We start from the raw sequence: 26,653 nt of genomic DNA on the forward strand, positions 1-26,653 counted from the left end.
ATACATACCAAAAGGTAACACCTACATTTTTGGCCATTTTGCTTGTTTCTCGTTTTGTTCATTTGCGTGGCAAACAAATCGCTCGAGCGGCAACAAATTGAGTTTCTTTATGATGTCCCATTTGCCGTGTGCAGGTGTGCGGATCACTTTTTATATGTGTACCTGGTTGTGTGTGTGTGTGTGCTGGCTTTTGGGACAGTTTGTGAAATGATTTTTCATCTTGCCTTTTGGCCCAATGCTGCTGCCGCTGTTGCTGGCGTTGCCATCTGTTTTAGCCCGGTCGAGCAACCCGCCAAGCCGCTGGCAACTAATTTCTTCTATCAATCACAATTAATTATGGCCGAGTGTGTGTGTGTGTGGATGTTGCTTTTAAATGATATACAGGCTGGCACTTTTTCTTATTAAATTAGGCATGCAAAGGTGCACAGCGGGCAGCGGCAGCGGCTGCGGCTGTGGCGGCAGCAACAGCGACGACGACCGCGACGGCGACAGTGGCGCCATCTTTTGCCGGCGGGCGCAATTTGTAATTTCACGGTGGCAGCAACTGCAATTGTTGTTGTTGCTGTTGAGTTGCTGTTGCTGTTGCATGTTTTGCTGCTTAAGCAACACTTGAGAATTAATCGTCGAGCAGCCAAGCAGCAGCAGCGGCACAGCCGGAGAAAAAATTTCCTTGAAAAATAGTTGTAACTAGGGGTAGCGCAAAGAAAGAAGAAACAGCGGCAGCAGCAGCAGCACCAGCGTGTAATGAAGTGAAAATTGTCCTTAAGCATCAATTTGCAGCAGCAGCAGCAGCCGAAGCAGCACCAGCACCAGCAACAGCAGCAGCAGCAACAGCCTCGCTGAGGTCCTTCGTGCTGCTGCTGTTGCCGTTGCCGTTGCGTTCTTATAATTTGATGCTTGGCGATGCGCGATAAATATAATTTGTTGCACGTCATGTGTATTAACTTCTTGCAGACACTGTCTGCGCATCACTGCCAGCTTCGAAGAATGTCAACGAGGCATGGCCACGCCTCTGGGACACAACTGCGTATCCATTATGTAGCTATTTACACACGCGCAAGCATGCCGAATGGGTTGCGTGTGTGTATGTGTGTGTGTGTATATGATGGTGTGCTGACCACCACGCCCACAATTTGTAATTAAAATTGCATAGCAAAATTGATTATGTGTAAGAATAAGTATGTGTGTGTGTGTGTAAACAATGTTAGTTTTTGTAATTCCCAGTGCGGCGGCAAAGTGCGGCAAGTGGAAATTTTTAATTAAAAGCAAATGCTTTTAAGTTTAAGTAAATTTTTTTAGTGTGGCACGCTGCAGTAGCAGCTATAGCTGTAGCAATAACAGTAGCCGTTGCTTTAAATGGCAGCTCGACTCTTAGCGTGCAGCACACTTTTATCTACAGTTGGTGGGGCAACCTTCAATTAGCCAGCTGACCGTCAAATCTAGTTTTCACTTTTCAATGGGCCGATGGGCGAGTGGCGTGGCGAGTGCATGTTTTTTTTTTTGTTTTCACTGCTTCAAAAAGCTCTCACAGCAACTGACGTTGAAATAAATTTATTTTGCCGCTCGATGTCCGGGGTCCAGTCAGAAAAGTAAGATTGCAAGCATTGACGTGCAGCCCCACGCTCGTCCCGGCAGACACAACAAAGTGTTAACAAATACACAGCTTAGTAAGCAAAAACATAAACATTTGTTTATCCAACAATACGTCACGTAAAACAATGAACTATGACCTGCCTACTCGCTAAAAAAAAAAAAAACATGAACTGAACCAAAACTGAGCGAAAGCACAGCTAAAAAACATTTTGCGATTTTCCATGTTTCAATTTTGAATATGCTCGCGGAAGGTTTTTGTTTTTTTGTTTGCTTGTTGTTGTTGTTACTTTATGTTTTGTTGTTGTTTCGGGATTGTGACTACACAACGATAGGGAAAATTGCTGAAAACGGTTTGCTAGGGTAAAAATGGAAAAAAGCAGGAGTAATGGGGACAGGGGTCTCTGGGGTTTTTAATAGACAACGTACAAACAACAAGTAGGGTTTGGGTTAACTAAATGAACGGCATTTTCCTGTTTTTGTTTTGTGAATCAACCAACAAATTGGCGTCAAAATTGATTAAAGCCAAACAAGAGCCCAAAGTTAAGTGTGAACATAAAAATGGAACAAAAGTGCCTTAAAATATGCGTTAAAAAATTGTTGTAATACAACAATTTGTTTTAAGCGACGTTACACAATCTAAGGCGAGATAAGCGCTGTATTAGCCTATGTTTACCAAGTGAAACAAATGCAAATTGCGATGATGATACAAAGAGTGTGAAGGTGGGGAAGTCTTTACAATAGCTGGAAGATAAATTAAATTTGTAATATAGTAGCAAGGCATCTAGTTGATACACTCTTCTACATTAGGCAATGTCACATGAGCGCCATTTTTAACGAAATTAATAAGCCCCAATGTGTATGCGTAATTACGTATACGTAATATTTAGGCAAAGCCTAATTGATTTGGTAGTCCGATTTGTGGTAATAAAATAACAGTTACCCCTGCGACAACGCATACTAAATAAGCAATATGTGAATTTATGCGCAGTTGTTGTTGTAGTTGTTGCTGTTGTTGTTGTTGTTGTTGTTGCGCCGCCAACTGCAGCGAAATTGACGCTTGAGAGGGTCGTAATTGAATTGCGACAGCTAAATTGGTGTTTAATTAATAAACGAAATGCAATTTTTGGCAATAACAGCACTCAAAACAGACACACAAGGGCCAAGTCTGCCAGACAAATTACCATTTAGCCCAACACACACACACACACACACATGTCGAGTGACAGAAAGTGAGAGAGAGATACAGTGAGATAGTGAGAGTGCAGTCTGTAGTTGGCACATGTCAAAATGGTAAATTCTCTAACGGACTCTCGCTCCGCTTGAAATAATCAAAATGTCCAAGAAATGAATATGTCACCTAGGGTGAATCGTCTCCACGAAACGCCACACAGCAGGTGGGCAACAGGCAGAGTGGGACATAAGCTGCTGGCCCCAGGCCAAAGGCAAGGTGACATACACAAATATTAAATAAACACAGAAAAAGAAACTGCCAAGGGATTTCAAAGAGCCCAACGAGAGTTTATATCAATTATTTCACAAAAATTCTAAATATCTAAAGGAAATTAAGATTTCTTTTCTTTATTAAATCAAGGAATATTTCCTGCATCAATTAGATTTGAGCAGGAAATGAATGGTAAATAATTTCGATTATTTCTTCAAGTGTATCCAAGCACGCATGTAAAAGCCGCCCTGGAGCTAGGTTTATGTTGTGTAATGTCATGAATTTGTAAAGATATGTTGTGTGCTTAGTTTTGCATCTTAGTTATAAAGTATAAAAATCCTTTTCTTTTCGCAGAACACTGAGAGAATGACAAATGGGCAAAAGCATCTTTACTTTGTAGTTACACATACACATACCCTTCGTAATGCTACTCAATTTGTAATACGTATAAACATAGCTGCTGGCAGCTAAATATTGAAGCCATTGAGTCAAAGCTGTCATTTGGAGGCGAACGGAAATGCCTGTGCAAACGGAAGTCGAATTGCTCGACTAGCCCGGACACGGTTAGGGCAACCAGTCTCCCACACTCTCGCTCTCTCGCTCGCCCACAGTCACTCGGCATGTGGCATGCGGCATGTGGTAGGTGGTTGGTGGTAGGTTGGGCTTTGGCCTTTGGCCATGCCAGTGACATTTACTATACACTTCAGCTCACTTGATGCTTGACTGAATGATTGATACGCTTTATTCGCATTCACAGTAAGCGACAAAAAAGAGAAAAAAAAAACATAACGGAAAAAATGCTTGATTTCAAATCACATTCGTGAATATCTCCCACGGGTACGACGACTGGCTGCTGCGCTCTGCGCCACGGAATTGACTGACATTAATGCTAAAGCCAACATTATGCCACTGAATGCCATGTAACCAACACCAACAACCGACATCAGTCGCAATCACATTCGCCGTCGCCGCCGCCGTCGCCGTCGCCGTCGCCTCCGCAGTCCAGATACCACAGTTGTTGCTTTTGCCGCATGTCAAGTGACAAATTTGGAAATGACAAAATGCTCGTTGGCAACGGACTCCGGCCCGTACAGAGTGGACGTGGCCTGCGCGATCTATCGCATTGGCGAGCAAACCTAACCGAACCGAACCGAAGATAATTGAATTTTTTGGCATTTTAGTGTGCTGGCTGATGCTATGAGTTGTCATAATTGAGTTTCACTGTATGCCGCGCCTCACCGAACCGCCCGCACCGCATCACACTGGTGCAACTGGAATGTGAGCGCATAGAAATGAAGGTGAGCCGCTGCTTAATGCTGCCAATACTGAAAATGCAGAGGCATCGAGGTACACCCGGGCTCTGGCATCCACAGTTTGCGAGACTAAAATTGCAAAAATGAAATTTTTAATTAAATTTTGAATATCCGCTTTGGCCGTACCGGAATGAGTTCACCTGTGTGTATATTTTTGAATCGTGTTGTTCTCAGTTATCAGCTTGGGGTCAAATGGCTGTGACACATGAACTGCGGAATGGGCGGCACACCCACACACACACACACACACAAGGAGCAACACATTTGTATATGTAACACACTCGTAAGTGCGCACTGTTGGGGGTATATTAAGAGCAGATTTCAATTGAAAATTCAAACTTATAGAGAGAGCTGATTGTAGCAAGTGAGCAAAATGGAGATTGGGTAAGGGAGAGGCAGAATGGGAGAGGGAGCAAGGAAGAAGGCGAGGGTGGCTGTGTGCCAGTGTGCCAGAGAGCTGCTTTACAGCTTATATCCTTTGAGATTAGCTAGGGCAAATTGCAAGCGCTCTGTTTCGCTTTGCTTTGCTTTACTTTCCTTTGTTGTTGCTGTTGTTGTTGTTGGCAGCGTAGTGACCTACTGGCTTTCGATTAGTTTGCTAGTCAGCTGCAAGCGTTTTTGAGCTCTCCTGGCAGCTGCATCTCTTTAATGGCCCACTGAACGGCCCACTTGATTAGAGTGAAATATATATTTGAATAATTGAAACTTATGAATGACAACTTATCCAACGCACGCACCGATTGCTATAATCCATTTTAATGAACCACTTCGAAAGTAATCCGTGATAGTGGTGCATAATATACGGATTATAATAATTAGGCAGTCGACCGTAAATTTATTTTGCATACAACCGCATACACACACACCTGCATGTATACAGGTGTATGTACACCTGTGTCCATTTATAGAGTAGATAAATTTTATATTGTATCTGGCTGCACATAATAAATCTGTGCAAATTTGATATATTGAACGTCTTTAGAGAGCGATTAACATAAATAATTAGATTCGAGTCAAGTCTCACAGCGGACAGATTGTTTTTAGTTAAGCAGTAAACTGCCTTTGTTCGACCTAAAAACATGAGCACACACAACCAACCGCACTCACACATATATATATACACACAGACGCGCACACATTCATGCCCTAACTGGCAAGAACAATACGTTTTTCCATGAAATTAGCTTTTGGCATAAATCTTTTGTAAATATACGAGCCTGGTCGGCGGTGCGGGCTGTTCGACCGGAGCTCTGGCTCTGCAAATTCGTCGTCCAGCAGCTAGTTGGCCAGGATAAGGTCAGTGCTGGCTGTGGCCAGGTGTATACATGTCCCTGCCTGGCCATAGAGCTGCTTGTTTGTAGTTTAAGTAGCCGTAGTTTATACATTCCCATACGTGTGTAGATTTGTGTGTGTATGTGTGGCAGTGCCTCTCTGTATGTTGGGCAGTTGCACTGCTAGAAACTGCCCCGGGCCCAAAATTAATCTCACAAAAAGTGCCAAAGTAAAAAGCCAAAGGAGCCAACCACAACACATACAAACAAGGTAAGTGTTTAATAAGCAGTGTGTGTGTGTGTGTGTGTGTGTGTGTCAACCAAACACACTATGTTTGTGTGTGTGTGTGTGCTGAAGTAATTTATCAGTAAATTAAGCAATTTATTTTATTTATTCCATTACGTAAATCATGCAATTTGTGCTCGATTTCGTCATAGACCGAAAAAATGTGCCAACGGCAGCGATTTCTGGTCAGGATTTACATGCCATTTGCCACAGTCCGTGAGCCATCCCCTCTCCCATTGTTGTATTAGCCAAGTTGTTTTTACCTACCCAGCTACACGCTTTGCCAATTTTATTAAAATCACTTCATACAGAAGCTGGCGCTGAAAGAGGCCCGGCTGCTGTGAAGGCTGCTAGGAGGTGTTGGGTGCCCCATTGAAGCACGCAGTGCGACCATAAAAGCAAACATAATGAGTGCCACGCCCCGACCCACTACACCGCCCACACTACACGCACGCTTCACACAAGTTGCCTGCAAAATGTATGAATCTAATAAACAAAAGCCGTATATTATTAGCTGCGGATTTATGCCAGTGTGTGCGTGAGTGTACGCGTGTGCCTGTGTGTGTTTGTGTGTGCATGCGTGCGTGTGCTATGAAGGAGTTGGTTAGACTAGCTGCGGCTTTCAGTGGCTCGTTGAACACGGCCCGAATTAAGTTAGACAGCAATCTCCTAGGATTGACTTCATATGAACAGCGGGAGGAAGCGGCGGCAGCCTAGGCAGCTTGACTGAGGCATAGGCGCTCACGGCTGTGTTATCATAACTTGTGGCTAAAGTTTTTAGCCAGAGCTTCTGCAGTGCATGATACACTCAAAGAAAACTTGATAACATGCTAAGATAGCATTTTGTGTTTACCATAAGTTAGTATGCAAAGCATAATATGATTAAGTTTAAAGCAATAAGCCAGCCTTGCTTCATAATTATCTATATTATTCCAGGCATTTGTGATTCTTATTCGATTTGCTCCAGGAATTTAGTTTCAATTGATTGCTTTAAATTCCTACATATTTTGCCCACGCTTCAACTTAACTTCCGCCACTTGAATAATCCCCCACTCTTGGGCTTAAACCACATCTCCTTCATTGTGAGTTCATTTGTCATAATTAATTAATAACTCAACGGGATTTTAAAATACACTGTATGTCATCGTATTTCGCTCGTCATTCGAAATTCCAATGCAGCAATGTAATTAAAATGGATTTCCTCACATTCCACAGTCCACACACTCCTTTGGCTCGACTCTTATCCCAGTCCCAGAGCCAATTTGCTCAGCTATCAGGTGGCGCACATCTGAATTAAAGTGCAGCTGCTTTCGGGCAGTGTATTTCTTATTTGGCGTCTATCAACACGGAGGCATCTGAGTCATTTAAATGTACACGCACACAACGCAATGCGACTCTGATGCTCTGATGCTGAAGCTAAGTGCTGAACGAAGTTTAGTTGTCTCTAGATCAGCTAGCTGGAACATGCCGTTATTTGGCTCAGGAGACGTAACCACGTGAGCTGACACTGAGGCACACACAGGAAGTGTTGAATTTGTACGTGTGTGTGCGTGCGTGTGTTTATTACCTGTGCATGTATATATGCCAACTGGAAGTTGTAGTGTAAATACTAATGGAGCCAAAGTTACGTCTGCTGCAGGTGAAAGGATGTTGGCCAGTTGGCTCGAAGCCGGAGTGGAGCGGAACGCGCCTGAGCTCACACAACGACATTTGTACACGTACACACGATTAGATAGAACGACAACATAGTCGTAGTCGAAGTCGTAGTCATAGTGGCAATCCTTAAGCGTCGCACAGGACATGCACCTTATTTCGGACTGCGACCTCCCACACAGCCACTAGCCACTCACACGCTCACCCACCCACACACACTGGGGCAAACAATGAAGCGAAATTTTTGCGCTCTGGCATCCTTAAGGCGAAATGTAATTTCCTGTGACAAAATACAAAGCTAATCCCCACACAGAGACAAACACACACATGCAGACACACACACACACACACCGAGACAAGGTTGCAAGCGAAGCTAAAGTTGGCCAAAGGATTTGTGTGTTTGGCCGTGTGGCTCAAGTGTAGCAGTCAGTGACTTCGATACGTGCAGCGAGCCATGAGAGCTGGACTGACTGCTCCTCCTGCTGATGCTGTCGCTGCTCCTGCTTCTACTGCTGCTGCTGCTGCTTGCCGTGAATCCGTTGTCTTAGTAGGCAGGTCAAGGCTTTGCGGCTCCGATGGCTCCTTGGCATTTGGCATTTGATGAGCGTGGCGAGCCCTTGGTCTTATTGCAGGTGCTGCACTAGTAGCTGGAGTGGCTGTTGAGCCAGGACACAGGAAACGCTGTGCGACAACAAAAGCGCTACACAAATAGCCAAGGAATTTCAAACTGACAAAAATAAATCGAAAGTTGAACTTTTGTTGTTGCTGGCTGGGGCAGCGGCAGCAGCAGCAGCAGCTGGCAGGACATTTGTTCTGGGTCTGATTGCCATCGAATGTTATATGTATTCGGTCAGGGGCTTTCGTTTGATTTCTCAAGTGTAAACTACGCCTCGGCAAAGACTTTATGCCCTGTCACACAAATATCAATATGAAATCGAGCAAGGATGCCAGCTTACAAATAACCGCAACAGCTGCCACATGCGCCAAACTACTAAAATAGCAAGGACATTAATTGAATGGAGCACGCACTATGCCAACAGCCAGCAAGCAGCAACCAGAAAGCAGGAGGCGATAAGGTGCAGGGAGCAGGCAGTAAAAATGCCGTGCTGCAAGTTTTCATTATGCTCAATTTGAAGCCAAATTGAAGAGCCGTCACAGCGATTTAAGCAAGTTGAAAGCAAGCGCTAACTGAATTCAACAGTCGATTGCCCGCATACACCCTCACCTGTTGTTGTTTGAGAGGCAGACAGGTGGTCCGACCAACGCACAGTGGTTGGAAACTCCATTTAATCATGCAATTCAATGGCATTGAAAAACTTTTTGTTTATTTTGTGCTTCATTAAAATGTCGATGTTGTTTTTTGTTTGCGGTTCCAGCTTTATTTAAAGCCATTTTGGACTAGTTGTGAATCTATTTGCATAGCATTCGCCAAACAAACACCAAACGCAAATAAATCTCATATAATGACAAGGAAAAAGTTTTTAAATTATGCTTAAAAACCCATTAGAAATTAAGCGAAGCACTTTATTTTAATGGAACAAAAATATTGCAGCTTGGAAATTCACTCAAAATCAGATTAAGAGCGATTCAATGAACGCAAAGCAAATATAATAAATAAATATTGAGGGAATTTTGAGCAAAAGTCAAAGAAATTTAATCAAAAAATATTTTGCAGGACAGCCTTGGAACGGTTATTTAAAAATGCGCAAGAAAGTGAGTAAATGTTGATCGATAGTGAATAGAAATGCGCGTGTGTAGCACAGTGTAAGAAACAACGAGAGACCTTTGCAGTTCACGAGCAGCATTTGAATTCAAACAGCGAAGCTCTACACGCAGATTGACTGCAAATGAAACAGCTGCAGGCTGACTTGGTGGAGCCAGACAGACAGACAAGAGAGAGCGACAGAGAGAGGCTGGGAGACAGATAGAGAGAGAGAGAGAGAGAGAGAGAGAGCGAGTGAGTGACGTAGATAGGTTGTCAGTTGGCCATTTCCATACTATTGATACGCTTGCATACATTGGCTTTGTGTCAACGGTTCAATACGCTCCACTCCATGCGAGCGCTACGCATAACTTTGTGGGTCAATAAGCGTGTAGTATGCCTTACGACCCCCAAAAATGCCATAACGTTCGCTGTCTGTTGCCCCCTTCAATCTGTCTCTCTCTCTCTCTCTCTCCTCTCTGTTTTCCTATCTGTTACAGTTTGTTATGCCAACTGCGTAGTGACATGAACGGCATGTGCGTATGGGTTTATGTGTATGTGTGTATGTGTATGTGTTAGTCATGGCTAACAAGTTAGGCCACGTCCACGTTGCACGTTGGTCAAAGAGAAGGCTCCGTTTTGTTTGCCTGTCACAACTTGTGGGTTGCCCTTGTTGGGCCTGTTCTTCTGCCTTCACCCATGTTGCTGCTGTTGTTGGTGTTGTAGTTGTTGTTGCTGCTGTCGCTACTGATGCCATTAACGCGTGAATTGTAGTGGCTGTCAGCAATCGCAGCCACATTGTTGCCCAAAAACCCATACACATACAAAGGAGAGAGAGAGAGAGAGAGAGAGAGAGAGAGAGAGAGACATCGCCCACTACGGTGGACCAGCTTTTGAGGGTTAGCCTGATTTTGCTGTTGTTAGTCATCGACTTAGCCATGAAATGCCATTGGTTGTGGTGTCAATCAAGAGGACAGCAACAGCAGCAACATCAACAGCAGCAGCAACAACAATAGATAACATCGCACGTTTGGCATACAAAATTTGCATATTTGAATAGAATATTATTATATTTTTATTAGAAAAGTCTTGGTTGGCTCTGCATATATTAATATGAATATTAAATAAAAATCTTTAAATTAAATCTATTTCATATCTGATGTAGCTTAACGCAAACTTAAAAAACTTAAAAGCCAAACTTAACGCAAACTTAAAAGCTAAACAGATATGACTGCAGACAGAATCATTTTAAAATGCTTCTAATGGAAAATTGAAATGAAATATTTAAACAATAAATAAATATATTTGTGTATCAAGATAAAAATCTCATTTTCAATAAGGTTAATTCGAAATAAGAATAATCCCCACTTTTAACTGACAGCTCGGGCAGAGTATATGCATTTCCATGTGCTGTGAGCATCGAAAGCATCGAGTATTTTTGTGTGGTATTTGCGATTGGAAGAGTGAAAAGTGTGGCCTGTGGGTCGTTTGCATTGCCAGCCACTTCATTATTTTGTTACCGCCCAGCTGCACCTGCTGGCAGGGGTGAGGGGTGTGGTATAAGTGTGACACTACGTATTTCTATGCATTCATGCATAATGGCTGGCAAACGTTTACAATAGCTGCAGCATGGATTTCCGCACGCTGCCATTTGCGGTCCATTTGCGGCCTGCGGCCAGCCAGGCTGAGGGCAGCGGGCAGCGGGCAGAGGGCAGAGGGCTGAAGGCGAGTCGGTCGGCTTTGGTCACCCAGGCGCCGTTAGCATGATTGAAAAACGTGCCAGCTGGGCAGACCGGGGCCGGAGCCGCTCTCTGGCATGGAGGGCATCGAGACTCTAACCTCAGGCCAAGCCCATTGCCAGCTGTGTGCACCGGCTTAAATTGCATGCCATTCTGTGTGCTGTCACTGGCATTGTATTGTTCTGTGGTTTTACTCGATGTTGTTGTTATTGCTGTTGCTGTTGCTTTTGCTGTTTGTATTTGTGTTGTCGTTGCTGTTGCTGCTTTCCCCTTCACAATTACGTAATTTATTTTAACTGTGTCAAATCCACGCCAATCGACAGCGATTATACTGGCAAATTGCAACAATTCCTTGCCAGCCATTCCAGGTCCCGATTGCAATTTGTTAACGTCGCTCGCATCCGCATACGATCTCGCCCCAAATGGCCACTACGCCATCAGCCCTGCCACTCATTTGGCCGCCCTGTGGCTGCTGCTCGTCTTCGTCTTCGTCTGTTCGCCATCGTCGTCGTCCTCGTCGTCCTCTTCCTCGCCAATTAACCGCACTGTGCTAATTAATTTGCTCATAATTGATGCGATTATGTGTTTCATTTGTGCCCAAAAACAAGCAACAACTGGCGCCTGGGGCAACATCTATATTGCTGCCCCATTTCTTGGCTGCCTCGCTCTCTGCTGTTGCAGTTCTTTGCGGCCAGTCCGGGTGGAAATCAAACGAATTGAACAGGCGTCTTGCACAATTTATAGATTTGCGGCGAACTGGCCAGCTAGCTGCCACAAGATGTCGGAACTGTGCCAAATTGAAAGCGGAAGTCGTGTTTTGTGGCATTTGTGTGCCCCAGCGCCAACAACAGCAACAACAACAACAACAACATTCGCATCCGCCCATTCTGCCTTAAGCTGATTTGTATCTATTGTCTTTGGCCGTTTCAATTGCCGCTTGCCGCTTGCCGCTTGCCATCTGCCGCCTGGCGCTTAGCGTTTGGCACGACTTGCCACTTAGCTCGCGGCAACGTCAATCACATGACAAGTGCATGCAACACCGTCGCACGCAATTGTGACTTCATAAAATGACCCACCGTTGCGGTTGCCGCTGTGCTGTCATGGATCTATATGCACCATTGCCCATGGCCCTGGGCCCAAAAACATTGTGTGTCCATTGTGGCTCTCTCGTCTCGGCCCTGCGCCTCTGCGCCATTGGAAATTGCGCACAAATTTGCTAAAATGCCAAAAACATCAGCGACAGAGGCATGCAGCATGACAACAGCTGCCTCGGCTGCTACTTTGGTACTTCATGTAATGTGTTTACTACGTTTAATGTGGTCTGCTGAATACCCTCTAATCGAAAAACAAAAAAAAAAGATAATTAAAGTTGCAATATATAATGAGGACAGAGAGTCTGCCGCTAGAATAGTCATGTCTTTAAGCTATTCGATAGTTTTTGCTAATAAAGCCCATCTTTATGCAATCAGTGTATCACATATATGCCAAGGTAATCAATCACTTTGTAGCACTAACACAACGTTTATAGTCAGTCGCACACATCCCACACTGTGCCAGGCTTTGTTGTGCTGTTACGAGCGGCACCTAGAAGCATGCAACACTTTTTTTTTGCACAGCGCACAGACAGTAGCTGCACGTACATACATTAGCGTTAAAATCTGTGTGAGTGCGTGCGTCTGTGTGTGGGCGGGTGTTGGTGCGTTGGTGTGTGTGAGCTGCACTCGCAGTAGTCGGGTGGTCTGGTAGTCTGGTAGTCGGGTAGTCGGGTAGTCGGGTTGTGTCGGTAGGTACTTACCATTTAGAACATGCACACGCACACTGGCAACATCTGCGTTTGAGGGGGCGCACGAGTATTTGCCGGAATCGGCCAGATCTGCATTCTGTATGAGCAGAAATGAGGTTGTCACATCGCCCTTTTCGGTAATTACCGACACGCCGCCTCTTGATGAATCATAATTAATGACCTGCAAATGGAAGAGCATTACGCCGAGAGGCCCGGTTAGTGAGTGAGTGTAGGCAGAGCAGAGCAGAGCAGAGCAGAGCAGGGCAGAGCAGAGTGGGTGCTCCGCCCGCTCTGAGCAGTCAAACATAATGTGAGAACAATGGCTAAGGAGCAGCAGATGTACTTTTTTTTATGCTGATGGAGAGATGGGTGCTGGCAAATAATAATAAGCGAGTGCCGCTCACTTTGTATTTTTTCCCCCGAGTGTGTTTTTTAACGCGTATGCTTGAATTTCGCATTACATTTTTGTTGTAATTTTCAAATGCGTGTGACAGCTGCGGGTGGAGGGGCAGTCGGCTGTGTGTGTGTGTGTGTGTGGAGTGTAGCAACAGCTGCGCTTGACTGACATTACAAATCAGCAACATGTCAGTGAGTCTTGTTTACTGTTCAGTAATGAATGTGCCCCCCTTTGCCCCTCTCGCTGCTGTGGACCTTCAGCCGAAAATGCGTTTAAAATTGTGATTTTAATTGGAATTTGATAACGGCGCGCATGATTAAAGTTGACTTTAAGGATCTTCAGCTCCCAGGAGAGAGAGAAAGAGAGAGAGAGAGATAGAGAGAGAGAGAGAGACGTGAGCAGACAGTAGACAGCGTGGGCGCCAATTATAGTTAGTTGGCTGCAAAAATTATGCTAATCAAGTGGGCGAGCGCCTGATTCGGGTTCATTTGGACTAAGAGCTCATTATGACGATGGCCTTTTGTGCGACCGATGGCAACCGCCATCAAAGTCAACTTCATTATCGATTAGGGCATAGGGGGTAAACAGCAGGGCAAAAGTCAAATGTCGACTGTCGACTTCCAGCTGCCGAGTGCTGCTCACAGCAGCCAAATCCAGATGCATGTTTAGTCGGAAAGTGGACCAGATGCTCAAAGCGCTGACAAAAACAAATACCGGAATAATTTACCAATACCAATACCAATATCGATACACAGGGCAAGTTCAGAGAGCAAGGGCAGATTGAGAAGAGATAGAGAGAGAGAATTGACGGAAAAGAGCAGAGCAAGTAGCTGACATTAACACATCATGTCGTTGACAGCGACAAGAAAATGGAGCCAACAACAGAGCCAGAGGAAATGAGCAGCTGTAGTATATGAGCGGCGCTCCCTTGGCTGACAGAGCGGGAGGGAGGGGCAATGTGGCAATGTGTGCAGGGAGCGGGCTCATAATTTGCTGTCTAATCTCAACTAATCGACGGCATTTGCAATAATATGAAAAATGAAAGAAAAGTTGGCGGCGCTGATAATGATGACGATATGGAAACGTACATGCAGCTGTTTCTATGACCACGGTTAAAGCATACGGCGTATAGCTGTAGGTATGAAAATGTGGATAGACATATAAAAAAAAAAACAATGACAATGCCCGAAACTTTGGCTTAACAACTTTTGCACAGGCAAGTAAAAAGTTTGCCTATCAGCGCGAATCGGGGCAGGGAGCAGATGAAGGGGCCGGGGAGGGTGGGAACTAACAAAAGTCTGGCTGCCATTATAGTCCATTGCTGTCGTCGCTATCAGCATAAATTTCGTATTTGTATTATAATGCTTGTAGTTGTAGTTGTTTTTTTGTTGCTGTTATTGTTCCTCGCAAATTGGTTAATGAAAGCGACGGCTTACCCTGACAGTCAAGCTGTCAGACAGAAAGACAAACAGACAGACGGACGAGCTGACAGACTGGTAAATGCCAAACGGCAACTGACACCACCCTCCCCACTTGTCCCCTTCACTGTCCACGTAAATTGGAATAATATTTTGCAACAGAAGCGGCTGCATTAAAAATTTACAATTTTACTACCCCATTGGAGAACTGCAGATGTTTGGAGCGCACACACACAGAGACAAATAAAAGAAAAAGAAAAATACTAAAAATGCGCATATATCCGATTTATGTGGCACTTGGCAGCACAATAATCGAGCATAACAAAAAACCAAAGCAGTTAAATGTACATAAAAGTTCGTCTTGATGTCGGAACAGCAGCTGCCAGTGCACTATGGGGAAAAATCCAAATTATCGGGTATTAATTAATAACTTAAAAACTAAGCCAGATTTTTTGATCCGGTTTTTGTATTATTAATATGTATACCATCAGAAATATATTTTAGAAAAATGGGCGTGTCACCGCCCACCCAAAAAAAATTTATTAAAATTTTGTATTAAAAATTTTTTTTTTTTTTAAGAATTTTGCTTGTTCATACTTTAAAATAATAATTTTAATTGAAAACAATCGAACTTTCATAAAATCGAAATTAGTTTTCTTCAGTTTCGAGTTCCAAATCAGCCAGAAATATTGATCCGCTAAAAAAATTCGGGTTCTTCAACTGATTTAATTGTGCCTTCAACTTTACATAATACAATACGTACAACTTCATTAGACAGCGACCTTTATGCTTTCAAACTCTTTTCTAAAGATTTGCCGAAGAAATAATCTGATCAGATGTATCCATTGTTAAAAACCATCAGCGAAATTATGGATTCTGCTCTCATGCTCTCATGCATGATGAAATTAGTCTGATTTATAGACCTGGTTGGGCAAATCAGACGCTTCCTTACCAAAAAAGCCTACAGGATGAACAGTACTTTCCATAATCTGCCTCAAATGAACAATTATTTTTATAAACATTTGCTGTCATAGGCAGTCATTCATAGTTGTCAGCTAGTTTTTGTTCCTGCTGCATTTCTTCCATTTGTAATTTATATTTTGGCAAAAAAAGCGGCTTTTGCTTTTTTAATATCATTTATAAGTTGAATCAATATTAGTCTTATTTAGTTTCAAAATCACAATTACTATTTCTTGGTTAGAGTTGCCTTTTTCATTGAGCCAAATATCACACAGGTCAGCTCATAGTCACCTGCTAAAAATTGATTTGCGCCGGTTGTGCGCAAAAGTGCACATTGAGACAAAGGCACTAAGATCCCAATTGATTACTCTATAACATGCAATTGGAATTACACTGGTGCGCCCTGGTGGCTGTTTTATATGTCTTTGCAAAGTTTAATTTTATTTACAAGAAATGAAATTTGACAACATTTGCTAATTATACAATAAATGATTAAAATAAGTTCAAACATCAATTGGTTTTTAAGCCAACGCATAGTAGAAGCCCTAAAAATTCATATCCTTTTTAAATTTCTCAAAAATAATGTCTGGTCATTGAATAACGATGATTTGAAAATCGGCTAACACAAATTGTAAGCTGAAGGCAAATGCTTTTCGAAGATAACAGCTGACTTTAACAGCTGTTAGGCTTAACAGTGGACTGTTATTCAACATTTTGGGTACAGTACCTTAAAGTTTGGAGTTTTATTAAGATGTTAACATAAAAAAATTATAAATTTTCATACTTCGCAAAAATGACTAAATACCCGAAAAACGGCAAAATTCCCCATAGTGCAGTGGTGCCGAGGCTGACAGCCAGCTAATAGCTGGCTAAGTCCACTCAACAGTTCAGGAAACTTTCGCCGACCGCACACTTAAGCGTTCTGCATATTACAAGTGCCGTCAGCGAGGGCCGCTCGAGAAGTTACAGCGTAAGCTGGACTTAAGCTCAGTTTTAATTACGCCATGGCCAGTCATAATTCGCAACCAACTTATGGCCGGCCCCCGCTTCAGACGGACATATGCCAGAAGCCAATGCGGAAACGCCAGCAAAGCAAGGGAAGCGAGAGTCAGGCGAGCCAACACCGAGAGAGGAAATATGTAACACGTTAATTACAATTAGCAAGCGGATGTGCGCGAACGAAAAAAGTGTTGAATACATTTAAGCGCAGCGCCTGGCAGCAGCAAGTGCATCAACTAAGTTTATCCATCCATTAAACTAATTAACAGCAAATTTGCATGGATCGTAAATAATCCCTGTGCAGCCTGGGCGAGGACGCTCGAGTTGTACTAAGGTTGTGGCTGCACATACACCCAACACACACGCCACACACTACACACACACACACTCACATTCTTGTAAGGCCACCTGCCAGAGGCACACAATTGTGGCGCGTGGCTCTGCAAGGATTTTAATTAGAAAATTCCAGAAGTACAAGTGCCAGCCAGAAGTGAGCAGCAGCAGCAGCAGCAGCAGCAGAGGCGGGAGCAGCGGCGTTGGCAGCGGCAGCGGCAGCAACTGCAACAGCAGTTGGCAGCAGGATTTGTGCACTTTTTAACACGTTGCTAGCACAAGCGCCTCCTCTTTGCCTTTGGCCCAAGTCACATTTTCTTTTTCTTTTTTTACTCCATTTTTCGTCGCTGTTTCGCTTGGCATTTGCATTGCAATTAGCTGGGCACTATAACGACCACGTCTAGGACTCTCAATCCCTCTCTCTCTCTCTCTCTCTCTCTGTCTGCCCCTCTCCTTGTGAGTGACCCTGCTCATGGAGCGCTTTAAGCGCTTTTAATGCCGCGCAATTAGCCAGGCTGTTTATGCTGTTTAAATCGCTTGCAACTAACACAACTAATTGTCGGACAACAGGGCGAGGCGACCAAGGATAATGCAACCACCTGGATGAGCAGGCTGTTGTTTTCATGTTTTTCATGTTCAGCTGATGTTTGCACTGCAGCGCCATTGACCCACTTTTTGTTCACTTGCCACATGCAACTGTGTTCATTTGCACATTAAAGCCATTCGCAAAGTAAAATCAGCGACTGTCACTTCAAATTATGTCATCGGCTGGCAGTGCAGATGCGGTGAAGCGATAACTTCTCTGATTGAAGTTGCAGTGCAGCGTGAATTCAGGGCTGAGGCGTGGCAGAAACAGATAATTTATCGGTGAAAATAAATTGTAATTCAATTCCAGCAAATATCTAATTAAAAATGTGTCTCATTAGGAATATTTCATTTGTTTTAACAACTAGTTGAACTGTCAGCTAGGCTGACTGTCACAATGGCACATAAAACAAAAAAAGATACAAATAGAATCAGAGAAAAACAAGAAGAAACCAAATGCTCGGTACAATTGTTACAATAAAGTTTAATTACCTCCTCGTGATGGTACCAGAATATGTAGGCCGGCGGCTCGGGGCTGAACTTCACAGTGCAAGTGAGATTTATGGTGCTGCCTTTATCAACATGAAGGTCAGGTCCGCCAAGTATGGTCGCCGTTGGCACTGTCAACAGGAAACACCAATGAAAAACAGCAGACGAGTCACCGAAAAAAATAAAAATGGAAAGAGAAACGAGATGAGGCTGTGTATAGAGAGGATGGGGGGCATAGGAAAAAGAAATGCTGTTAAAACGAGTCAGACACGGGCAAAGCTGACGGGCCGGCCGCATAGGTAGGAGGCTCGAGCTCTGCTAGCCTGGCTGACACTGTAGAATAATAAACTACAAGATAAAATGAAATTATTGTCGTATAAAAAGCAAGTCCTCGACGTTCCATCGCCTTGCCACTCGACATTGTGCCCAGCCTCATCCTCATCCTCATCGTCGTGCTCATCCTTATGCTCGGCGTCGTCTTCGTCTCTGCGTCTTTGGGCTGTGCGTGTTGCTCACTCGTTTGCTGTATGTAATTTATTTGCTCAACAACTTTTTTGCTTGCCTTCGTGGCGCGAGTGTCCTTTGGCTTTGTTATTTGCGACAAATGGTTGATTTTTTTATTTTATGAAGCCAAAGCGAGAGCCAGAGGCACCGCCGCTGTCCCAGTCGCTGTCGCTGCCAATGTCAATGCCTATGCTGAGCTGATGCTCTCCACACACACGCGTAATCGCTGTGTGGGGGCGGGCAGTTGTCTTCACCTACTCAGAATCATGCTCGCACTCGTATTCGTACTCACCGACAACATTTAGACGTACAAAATAACTGCGAACGGGCTGGGTTGATATCTGGCACTCGTACATGCCCGCATCTCGCTTCTGGGCCCATTTTATCTGCAGCGTCCAGTCGTCGGTGTCCTGGTGATGTGTGGCCTGAAACCTCTGATCGGACGTGTACGTATAGGAGCCCACTGTCAATATGTGTATGTCCCGATGCCGTATCCAGGATACCTGCATGGAAAAAACGAAAAGCAAGCAAACAAAGATATTGCACGGAATGTCAATCAAATGAAGTACTCGATATCACAGCGAGGGCGATTCGAGGGGGCGAAATGTTTTATGGTCGAAGAGAAACGAAAGCAAAGATAATCGAAAGGAGGTGACTTATTCGATCAAGGGTAAATTTTAAATGAATATTGCTCAATGTTTCTCTGCCACTCTGCCATTTCTATAATCGACATACCCCATTCTAGCCGCCTGACAAAAGGCTGGGTGTAACAGCCCAAAATCTTTTTGTTTATGGCCAGAGGTAAAAAGCTGGCATTAAAAATGCAGCAATTGAAAAGCGAATTGCTGTCGCAGTGCAATCAAATTCGAATGAAATGCGCAAGGGTATCGCAGGGCTTCTTCAATGTCCTTTTCTTTTCGGACTGTGTGTGTACATGTGTGTGAGCTGGATGGATGTCCTTCAGCGATTAATCAGCAGCCATGGCGTATTCTCGCATTGTTAATGGACGCGTATCTCATCCAAGTTGATGGCACACATGACGTATACGCAACGTGAGCTTGTTGTTGTTGCTGCTGCTGCTGCTGCTGTTGTTGTTCGGCTACGGCAAGTTTATGGCCGTGTCGTAGTCCTTGATAAATCTGGGCATGGGCATGTTGAGAGTGCGCTTGAAACAGTAGTTGCTTTTTTGGCTCTTTTGCTGCTGGTGAGTTTTGAGTTGTTTTTAGCTTTAGCTTAATTATAACAAACTTTTTAAGTACTTGCAGCGCTGAGTTACAACTTTGTAAGCTTAATGCTAAACAGCATTGCACTTTGTCTCTCCCTGCCTCTCTCGTTGCCTCTCTCTCTCACTATCTCTGCCTCTGTCTCTGTCGCTGCCTCTGTCTGACACTTGATATGCACAACTTATTAAGTCAAATGCAAATGCAAAATTATCGCAGTTGCCAGTTGCTGTGCTTCAAAAACTTACAAAATGTTGCCTGCAGTCCCCTCACGCCTCACGGGGCGTGGCAAATTTTGGTGCGTGCGTTTAATTATACGAAATGTTGTTGCACACTAAACAATGGCGAGCCTCACACACACACACACACACACGCACACCGAACAAGCTGGAGCCACTTGGCGGACTGTCGGTTCGGCAGCTTTGTGCGACGCATATGGACCGCAATGAGTGTATAAAAGTGTGAAAAACATGTCGACAAGGGGCTGCCATTAAACAAACATTTTACGCAACAAATTAAAGTGTAATTAACAAGTGCACGCTGTGCTCCATCAACAACAACAACAACAACAACAACAGCAGCAGCAGCAACAACTGCAACAAAACACGCATCGCCTGACAATGTCCCAGTACACGCAGCTCCCCTTTGCTTCTATGCCCAGTCTCTGGCATATTAGCAGCAACGCCTCTGCTGCAACACACACACACATAGACATGCTACTCCCCCCTTTAAGTACACACACACACACAGCCATCGAAGCACACCCAACATGTCCTGCTGAGCTCGTTTCGGTTTGTTGTTTGGTTTTCTCGGCTCGGACTGCGCCAAGTGCTGTTGACGCGTGTGGCGAGTGCAATTTTCACGAAATTGTTTAAATAATTTCGCGCTTAAATGCAATTGCAAGTGTTTTGTGGCAGGGGGCGACAGTGTGGCGTGGCAGCGTGATGGCGTGAGCTCCAATGGGCGTGGGCCGCCAAAAAGAGCCAACCGCCCACAGCAGTTAGTCGCTGACGTGTGGCAACTTCCACTCGACGCTTTTGTGTGTTGCCAAGAAATTAAAAGTTGCTGCATGCTGCAAGTCCTTTTGGGTGCCACAAACTCTTGCTCCGCTGCTGTTGCTCCTCCAGCTCCTCTCCTACTGCTACTACTCCTGCTGTTGGCTGCTCTTGCCGTTGGCGCATTTATGTCAAGTGCTCGGTAGTTCAGCGCGTGTGCTCAAAGTTTGTTGGTTTTTGGCATTTGAAGCCCTGTTTGTTTGCCTTAGCACCGCGTGCGACGCATTGTTTCTTAATGAGCGTTCGAATCTTTTCGGCAAGCACTTGTTCCCACCCAGCTCCCGGCTCTGTCTGGCTGTGCCACTGCCCTGCTGTGCACCCCGGGCAGCGGGCACGTGCCGCTCTTTGGGGGACTCCAATGATTAATCGCACTGCGCAACACTTTCGCTGCCTAATTATTCATAAACTTGTCTGTTACGCATATTAAAAAAGTTCTGAGAGGCGCCGATAAAAAATTGTCACGCACAGATGGCATCTCTGACAGTCAGACATTTCATTCCATTTCATAACTTACACTTTACTCAAAATATATATTCCAAAGGAGCAAACGAGGTAGTAATTAATATTTCATAGAATGCCTTTATCATATATCATCTTTATCATCATCAGAAACTAAACTGAAAGCACTGAGAGGCATATTGAAGCAATTCTATGAACAGCCCTAGCTGGTCCTACTGAGCGATCCTTTGGCTTTCATAACTGTAATACATCTACAGTCTCACATATTTGTTGAGTAGTGTAGCTAGCAGTCTTAGTCGATCAGTGCCCACTGGAGCCCCCCTCACAACAGGCGGCAGCAGCAGCAGGTTGCCTTGGGAGCTACGGCTTGGCAGGCTGTCTCTTAAATAGATGATACAACGTGGCAGGGCGCAATTAAAGCAGATAAACAAAGGAAACAATTGCAATAACAGTCTGCCGCTTACAGCAGAACTGAATGAAACAATTTCTAAATTTCTAAAAAGAAAACAACTTAATACGGACTTAGGGCGCAGGACGCAGGACGCGACCTCTCCCACTCTAGGCTGCCATCAAGAAAAGGTCTTTTTGCGCAGCCCCGCACAGCTCGGCACGTCGCAGACAATACAAAAATAAGAATATAAGAAAAAAAAAAAAAAAACACAACAACAAATTGGGCTGGGCGTGTAACTAATTAAAAATTTCGCAGTCATGCTAGGGGAATTACATTCTGGCAACGCGTCTGTCGACCAGGTTGGCAAATCAACGAAGTCAACAATTACGAAAGCAGCCAGAGCGAGCTGGGCGAAGCTGAGAATAAGCAAACAGTTGGTGGGCGTGGCAGCCGGCTGGATGGGCGTCAGCGACACACATCGCCCGGATGGGGGGCGGGTAATGTCAAAAAACTTTAGAGGCTGAAGCGGATCGTCACGAACAGGCGAAAAGTTTTAGCCATCTAGCTGCTGCTGTTGCTGTTGCTGCTGCTGCTTCTGTTGCTGCTGCTGCTGCTGCTGTTGCTGCTGCTGCTGCTTCTAGCTGTTAGTTGTTGGCACTCACCGTTTTGTTGGCCAAATTGCGCACGCGGCAACTGAGATACGCGGATTTGCCCATGAGGGCGGTGACATTGCGGGGCGTCGAGGGATCAAAATATGGCTCCATCCATTTGGGATGCGTGTAGGCGGCGGTGGGAATCGTGGCCAGTCCTGACGGCGTCGTAGCCAGCTCATCCAGCGAGTTGTAGCCCTCGATGGGTCCATGCACGCCGCCATTTGTCATATCTGCAACGAGTTGCCAGGGCAAAATCAAATTCAATTAATATCTCTCACTGACTAATTAGAAATTGATCAAATTTTATTTGTGTGTACACAGTTTATAGTTATTAAGAGCTTTGCTGCGCAGCGCTTTTAAATATGTAAACAAATATCACGCATACGCCCTAAAGCCTAGTTTTTAATAATTCATTTGACCGTTTGGGATTTTTCCCATTTTTGTATGTCAGATGCAAAGCTGATATACAAAATATTTATGAAAACCCACATAAATGCACTTTTGACCAATTTTTTGTTGGCTACACGAAACATTTTAGGTTAAAAAAAGAAAAAAATAGAGAAAAAATGAAAATATTTCGGAATTTGCCTTTAAGTTCATAAGCCAAAAAGTTTTGGGAAATATCAAATGTCTCCATTTACTGAGACTCTCCAGTTTTTTTTTCGTGCTATATGCAAGTCCGAGTGAGTTTTTTCCGCCGCTCGTCAGAAAATATTAAAAGCTCGTTGACAAAAGTGCAGAAAAGAGAGCAAAAAAAATGTTGTGGCAGCAACTTTTCAGCGTGCGACATTTGCTAGCAGCGAGCGACAGCAAAAAATAAATAAGAAGCACGCATCAGGTGAAAATTCAGAAAAAATCAAAATGTCACAGCCTCTGCATGGCCACACACTTTATATCTCGACAGCACTCGTCAGCCTCGCCAGGCTGCAGCTTGACTTTTGTCATCGGCTTAGAGAGTGCGACAGAGATAAACTTTGTTCATTAAGCCAGCTGCCCGTCGACCGTCGGCCGTCGACCGTTGGGCGTGGTTGGACAGCCACTGGCAACTCTTTAGTTTCAATTTAGAAATGAACCGCTGAGCCACTGAACCACTGAACCACTGAAAGGGCATCAGCGAATGCCGGGGCAAATGCATTTCAAAACCGCAAGCAGCTGCAAAAATGAACGCACAGGGAATGAAAATGGGATATGCGCCAGGGTAGGCAGCGGCAACGGCAGGGGAAGTCAAGGCAGGGGGCTGCTCGTCTGGCCCAGGCATGGAGGGCAGGCTTCAAGCGAGTGAAGTGTTTGCGGTTGGCAAGTACAAGTGCACACACGGACATACACGCATAAGAAAAATGAAATTGTGTCACTGCTTACATCACGAGGCAGGCAAAATCCACAACCAGACACACACACTTACACTCATGCATACCACACTCATGTAGGCGAACCGCAAGTGACTGCATGTGTGTGTCTATATGGCAGAGTTGAGCTCATGGTTATGCAAAATATTTGCACTCAAATCATATTTCAAGGATTAAAACTTGCATTCATTCGAAAGCTGTTTTTCCACATGCACGCCTTTAGTCACACATACATACACACGCACAGACTTACTTATTCAGAGACATCTATGGCCGCTCTCAACTTCGGCTTCATTAAACAAAAGGTTTCCAGCATATGACGCGCATTTGTATGCATGTATTGCCGCCTCCGTGGGCGTGGCATGCATACGATAGACGCTTAAGCTTAATACGCTTAATACCCATTGCACAGAAAATTGCACAAATTTTCTGTAAATATTGCATTCACTATTAATAAAACTGCAGCAGAGTTTTTCATCTTTTTTTTTTGTTTTTGCTGCCCATAAAAGTATGCTACGTATTTTGCAAAATCTCCCAGACAACCATGCAACAGCTTTAAAGCCAAGCCGTCGAGCTGTTGGGCAATATGCGCAGGCAATAACAAAAAAAAAAATTCAATTGCCCCAGCTGAATGTGCTTCATTTCAGGCCTCTGTGAGAAAGTGTATGTGTGTGTGTGTGTGGAATGGCATTGAATGTGCTGTTTGGGAAGGGGTGATTGAGTGTTTGCTTAATCATTACGCAGGCTGTGCACGCCCACTGACTGGCTGGTGGGCTGGCTGGTTGGCCTGAATGGTGGGTGGGCCAGTGGGCTTCTCATACAATGACTTTGCATACTTGCGTTTAATTTGAGAGGACAACGCAACGGGAATGGACGCAACGACTGCGTGGAGCAATTAAGAAAACTTTTGTAATTTTCATGCCGATATTTTTGGCATATTTTGTATACCCTGCCGAGTAGGAGGCATATTTATGCATGTGTGTGATAGCAGCATCAAGTTTCGCAAGACTGTTCAAATTGCTCTCATGCTTCTTGAAGGCAATGTCTGAAGATTCATTGCCCTTGCATCAAAGGGTATTTCGAAGGCAGCCACTTAATTTGCCAGCCACAAGCAACTTGGGTAATTTTGTGGAATTTGATCCTGTTTCACTAAAATCATACCTAATGTGTAACACTTTGAACCCGTAGCTCAATGAATTTGGTGCCTACTAATTGCCTGCTTATTGGGTGTGTTTTATGGCATTGAATTTGTTTTTCGGCACACTTCATTGGCTTTGATATCTTCTGTCTGCATCTGGATGTAGCTGTGCCTGTGTGTGTGTATGGGTAATTAAAAATCAACATAAGGCGTCAATAGTTGAGCTGCTATTGGGCTCATGCCGAGTCCTCGCACCATTAATTTCCCACTAATGCAACATGACGAGCGCTATTCTGATTGGAATTGGCTTGTCCTGTCAGAGAATGGAGAATGGAAACTGGAGAATCGTGCGGGGACTGTACGTGCGCTGCTGGTCCTACTGCTACAGCCACGCACGCTAGCATGAATAATGATGCCTTTTGACATTGTCTAAGTAGTTTTATGCGTGGCAACATGAGTCGACTGGAAATACAGACTGTTCGCAGCTTTGCTCGATGGGCTGTCATTGAAGCTAAACTGGACGGCGCGCTGATTGCCACTCGCGTATGCATGTGGCACGCAGTCGGCACCTTGGCGTTGACGTCGACAGCGACAGCGACGTCGCCGTCGGTGGCTGCCACTGTTGGCAACCACTTAACCACTCAACCACTCAGTTACTTATTTATTTATGTGCTGCGCAATGCATTGCGCGGCTTTTGTTGCCAACATTCTACGCCCTCATTCAGCGAACAATGCTGCCTTTCGCCGGCTGCGGCTGCGGCTGCCGTCTTAATTAAGCTTAAATGATGCTGCAAAATTTATTTCATTTCGCACTCGAGACTGAACCTGAACCTGTGCATGAACCTGTTGTGGGAGCATCTTCTATACGCGCGGCATGCATATAAATTATCCAAGCAAATTACATGGCACACAGCGAAAATTGAAATGTGGCTACTGTGACATGTGTGTGTGTGTGAGTGGGTGGGTGGGCGAGTCCAGCAGTTGGTTCAGTTCGGGTTGACTGCACAGCTGTCATATTTGTTTTATTCACAGCTCAGCGTTGATTAATTTGAATGTCCTTCATTAAATCATTTCAATCGGAATGTGCATCAACTGTTCGCATGATTAATTTCTAAAATAAGTCGAAATTGCATTCAGAAGTAAATTAAACATTTTGAATCTCTTTAACAATTGTAGAAAATTCAATTGTTTACACATTTAAATCTATGCAAAAAAAAAAAAAAAAAAAAAAAAAAAAAAGACATTTTCTACATTTCCAAGCATTTAGCACCATTTAAAATCCACTTCAGATAGTCTTCACTGACTACTTTACGTAAACCAGTAATGCATCATTTATTGAATGTACAAATATCTTAAATGCTGGTAAAATACTTAAACGAACTTGATTAAGAATTTAAGAATATTGGTGTGCAGTTTTTAATGGCATTCGAAAACCCTTTGAGCTCCGAGCCCTTTGGTATTCGGCTAAATTTCAGCCTTTCTCTTTAGAGTGAGTCTTTGTGTAACTTGTTATCCGTAACGTTGATTGACAACATTTTTGAGCAATGCTTTTGTTGCTGTTGTTGGTCTTCTTCTTCTCGCTGCTGCTGTTGTTGTTTTAGTTTGTTTGTCTTTGCATAGCCACTTCGGCTGACAAAACATGCGATACGATGCGACACAAGACAAGAACAACAGCCAGGCAACACCAACACACACACACACAAGAGAGAGAGAGAGAGAGAGAGAGAGAGAGAGATAGAGAGAGACGCACACACTCACACATAACTCATATATGAAATATTCGTAAAATTTAATACAAAGTACAAGCAAGTGTCATGTGTGTGTGTGTATGCATGTATGCGTGTGTGTGTATAAGTGCTGTATGAGGCTGTGAAAGCTGAAAACATAAAATTAAGTTTACTCTACAAGAAGTTGCCTGGTTTTGA

The 26,653-nt window shown here is 44.2% G+C and overlaps 1 protein-coding gene across 2 annotated transcripts in view; it reads right to left on the minus strand.

Moving 5' to 3' along the window:
* The window catches only part of LOC6581835 (junctional adhesion molecule A), a 92,184-nt gene that overhangs the window by 11,925 nt on the left and 53,606 nt on the right, over positions 1 to 26,653 (minus strand). For both annotated transcript variants that reach the window (XM_002007521.4, XM_032730875.2), the window contains exons 3-6: positions 22,254 to 22,474; positions 18,759 to 18,969; positions 17,966 to 18,093; positions 12,794 to 12,962 (exon numbers count right to left, since the gene is read on the minus strand). In XM_002007521.4, coding sequence (XP_002007557.2) covers positions 12,794 to 12,962; positions 17,966 to 18,093; positions 18,759 to 18,969; positions 22,254 to 22,474 — 729 coding nt within the window. The remainder of the gene's footprint in view (positions 1 to 12,793; positions 12,963 to 17,965; positions 18,094 to 18,758; positions 18,970 to 22,253; positions 22,475 to 26,653) is intronic.

The sequence above is a fragment of the Drosophila mojavensis genome, unplaced genomic scaffold, assembly GCF_018153725.1.
Source record: "Drosophila mojavensis isolate 15081-1352.22 unplaced genomic scaffold, ASM1815372v1 contig_74, whole genome shotgun sequence".
In the NCBI taxonomy this organism is placed as follows: domain Eukaryota; kingdom Metazoa; phylum Arthropoda; class Insecta; order Diptera; family Drosophilidae; genus Drosophila; species Drosophila mojavensis.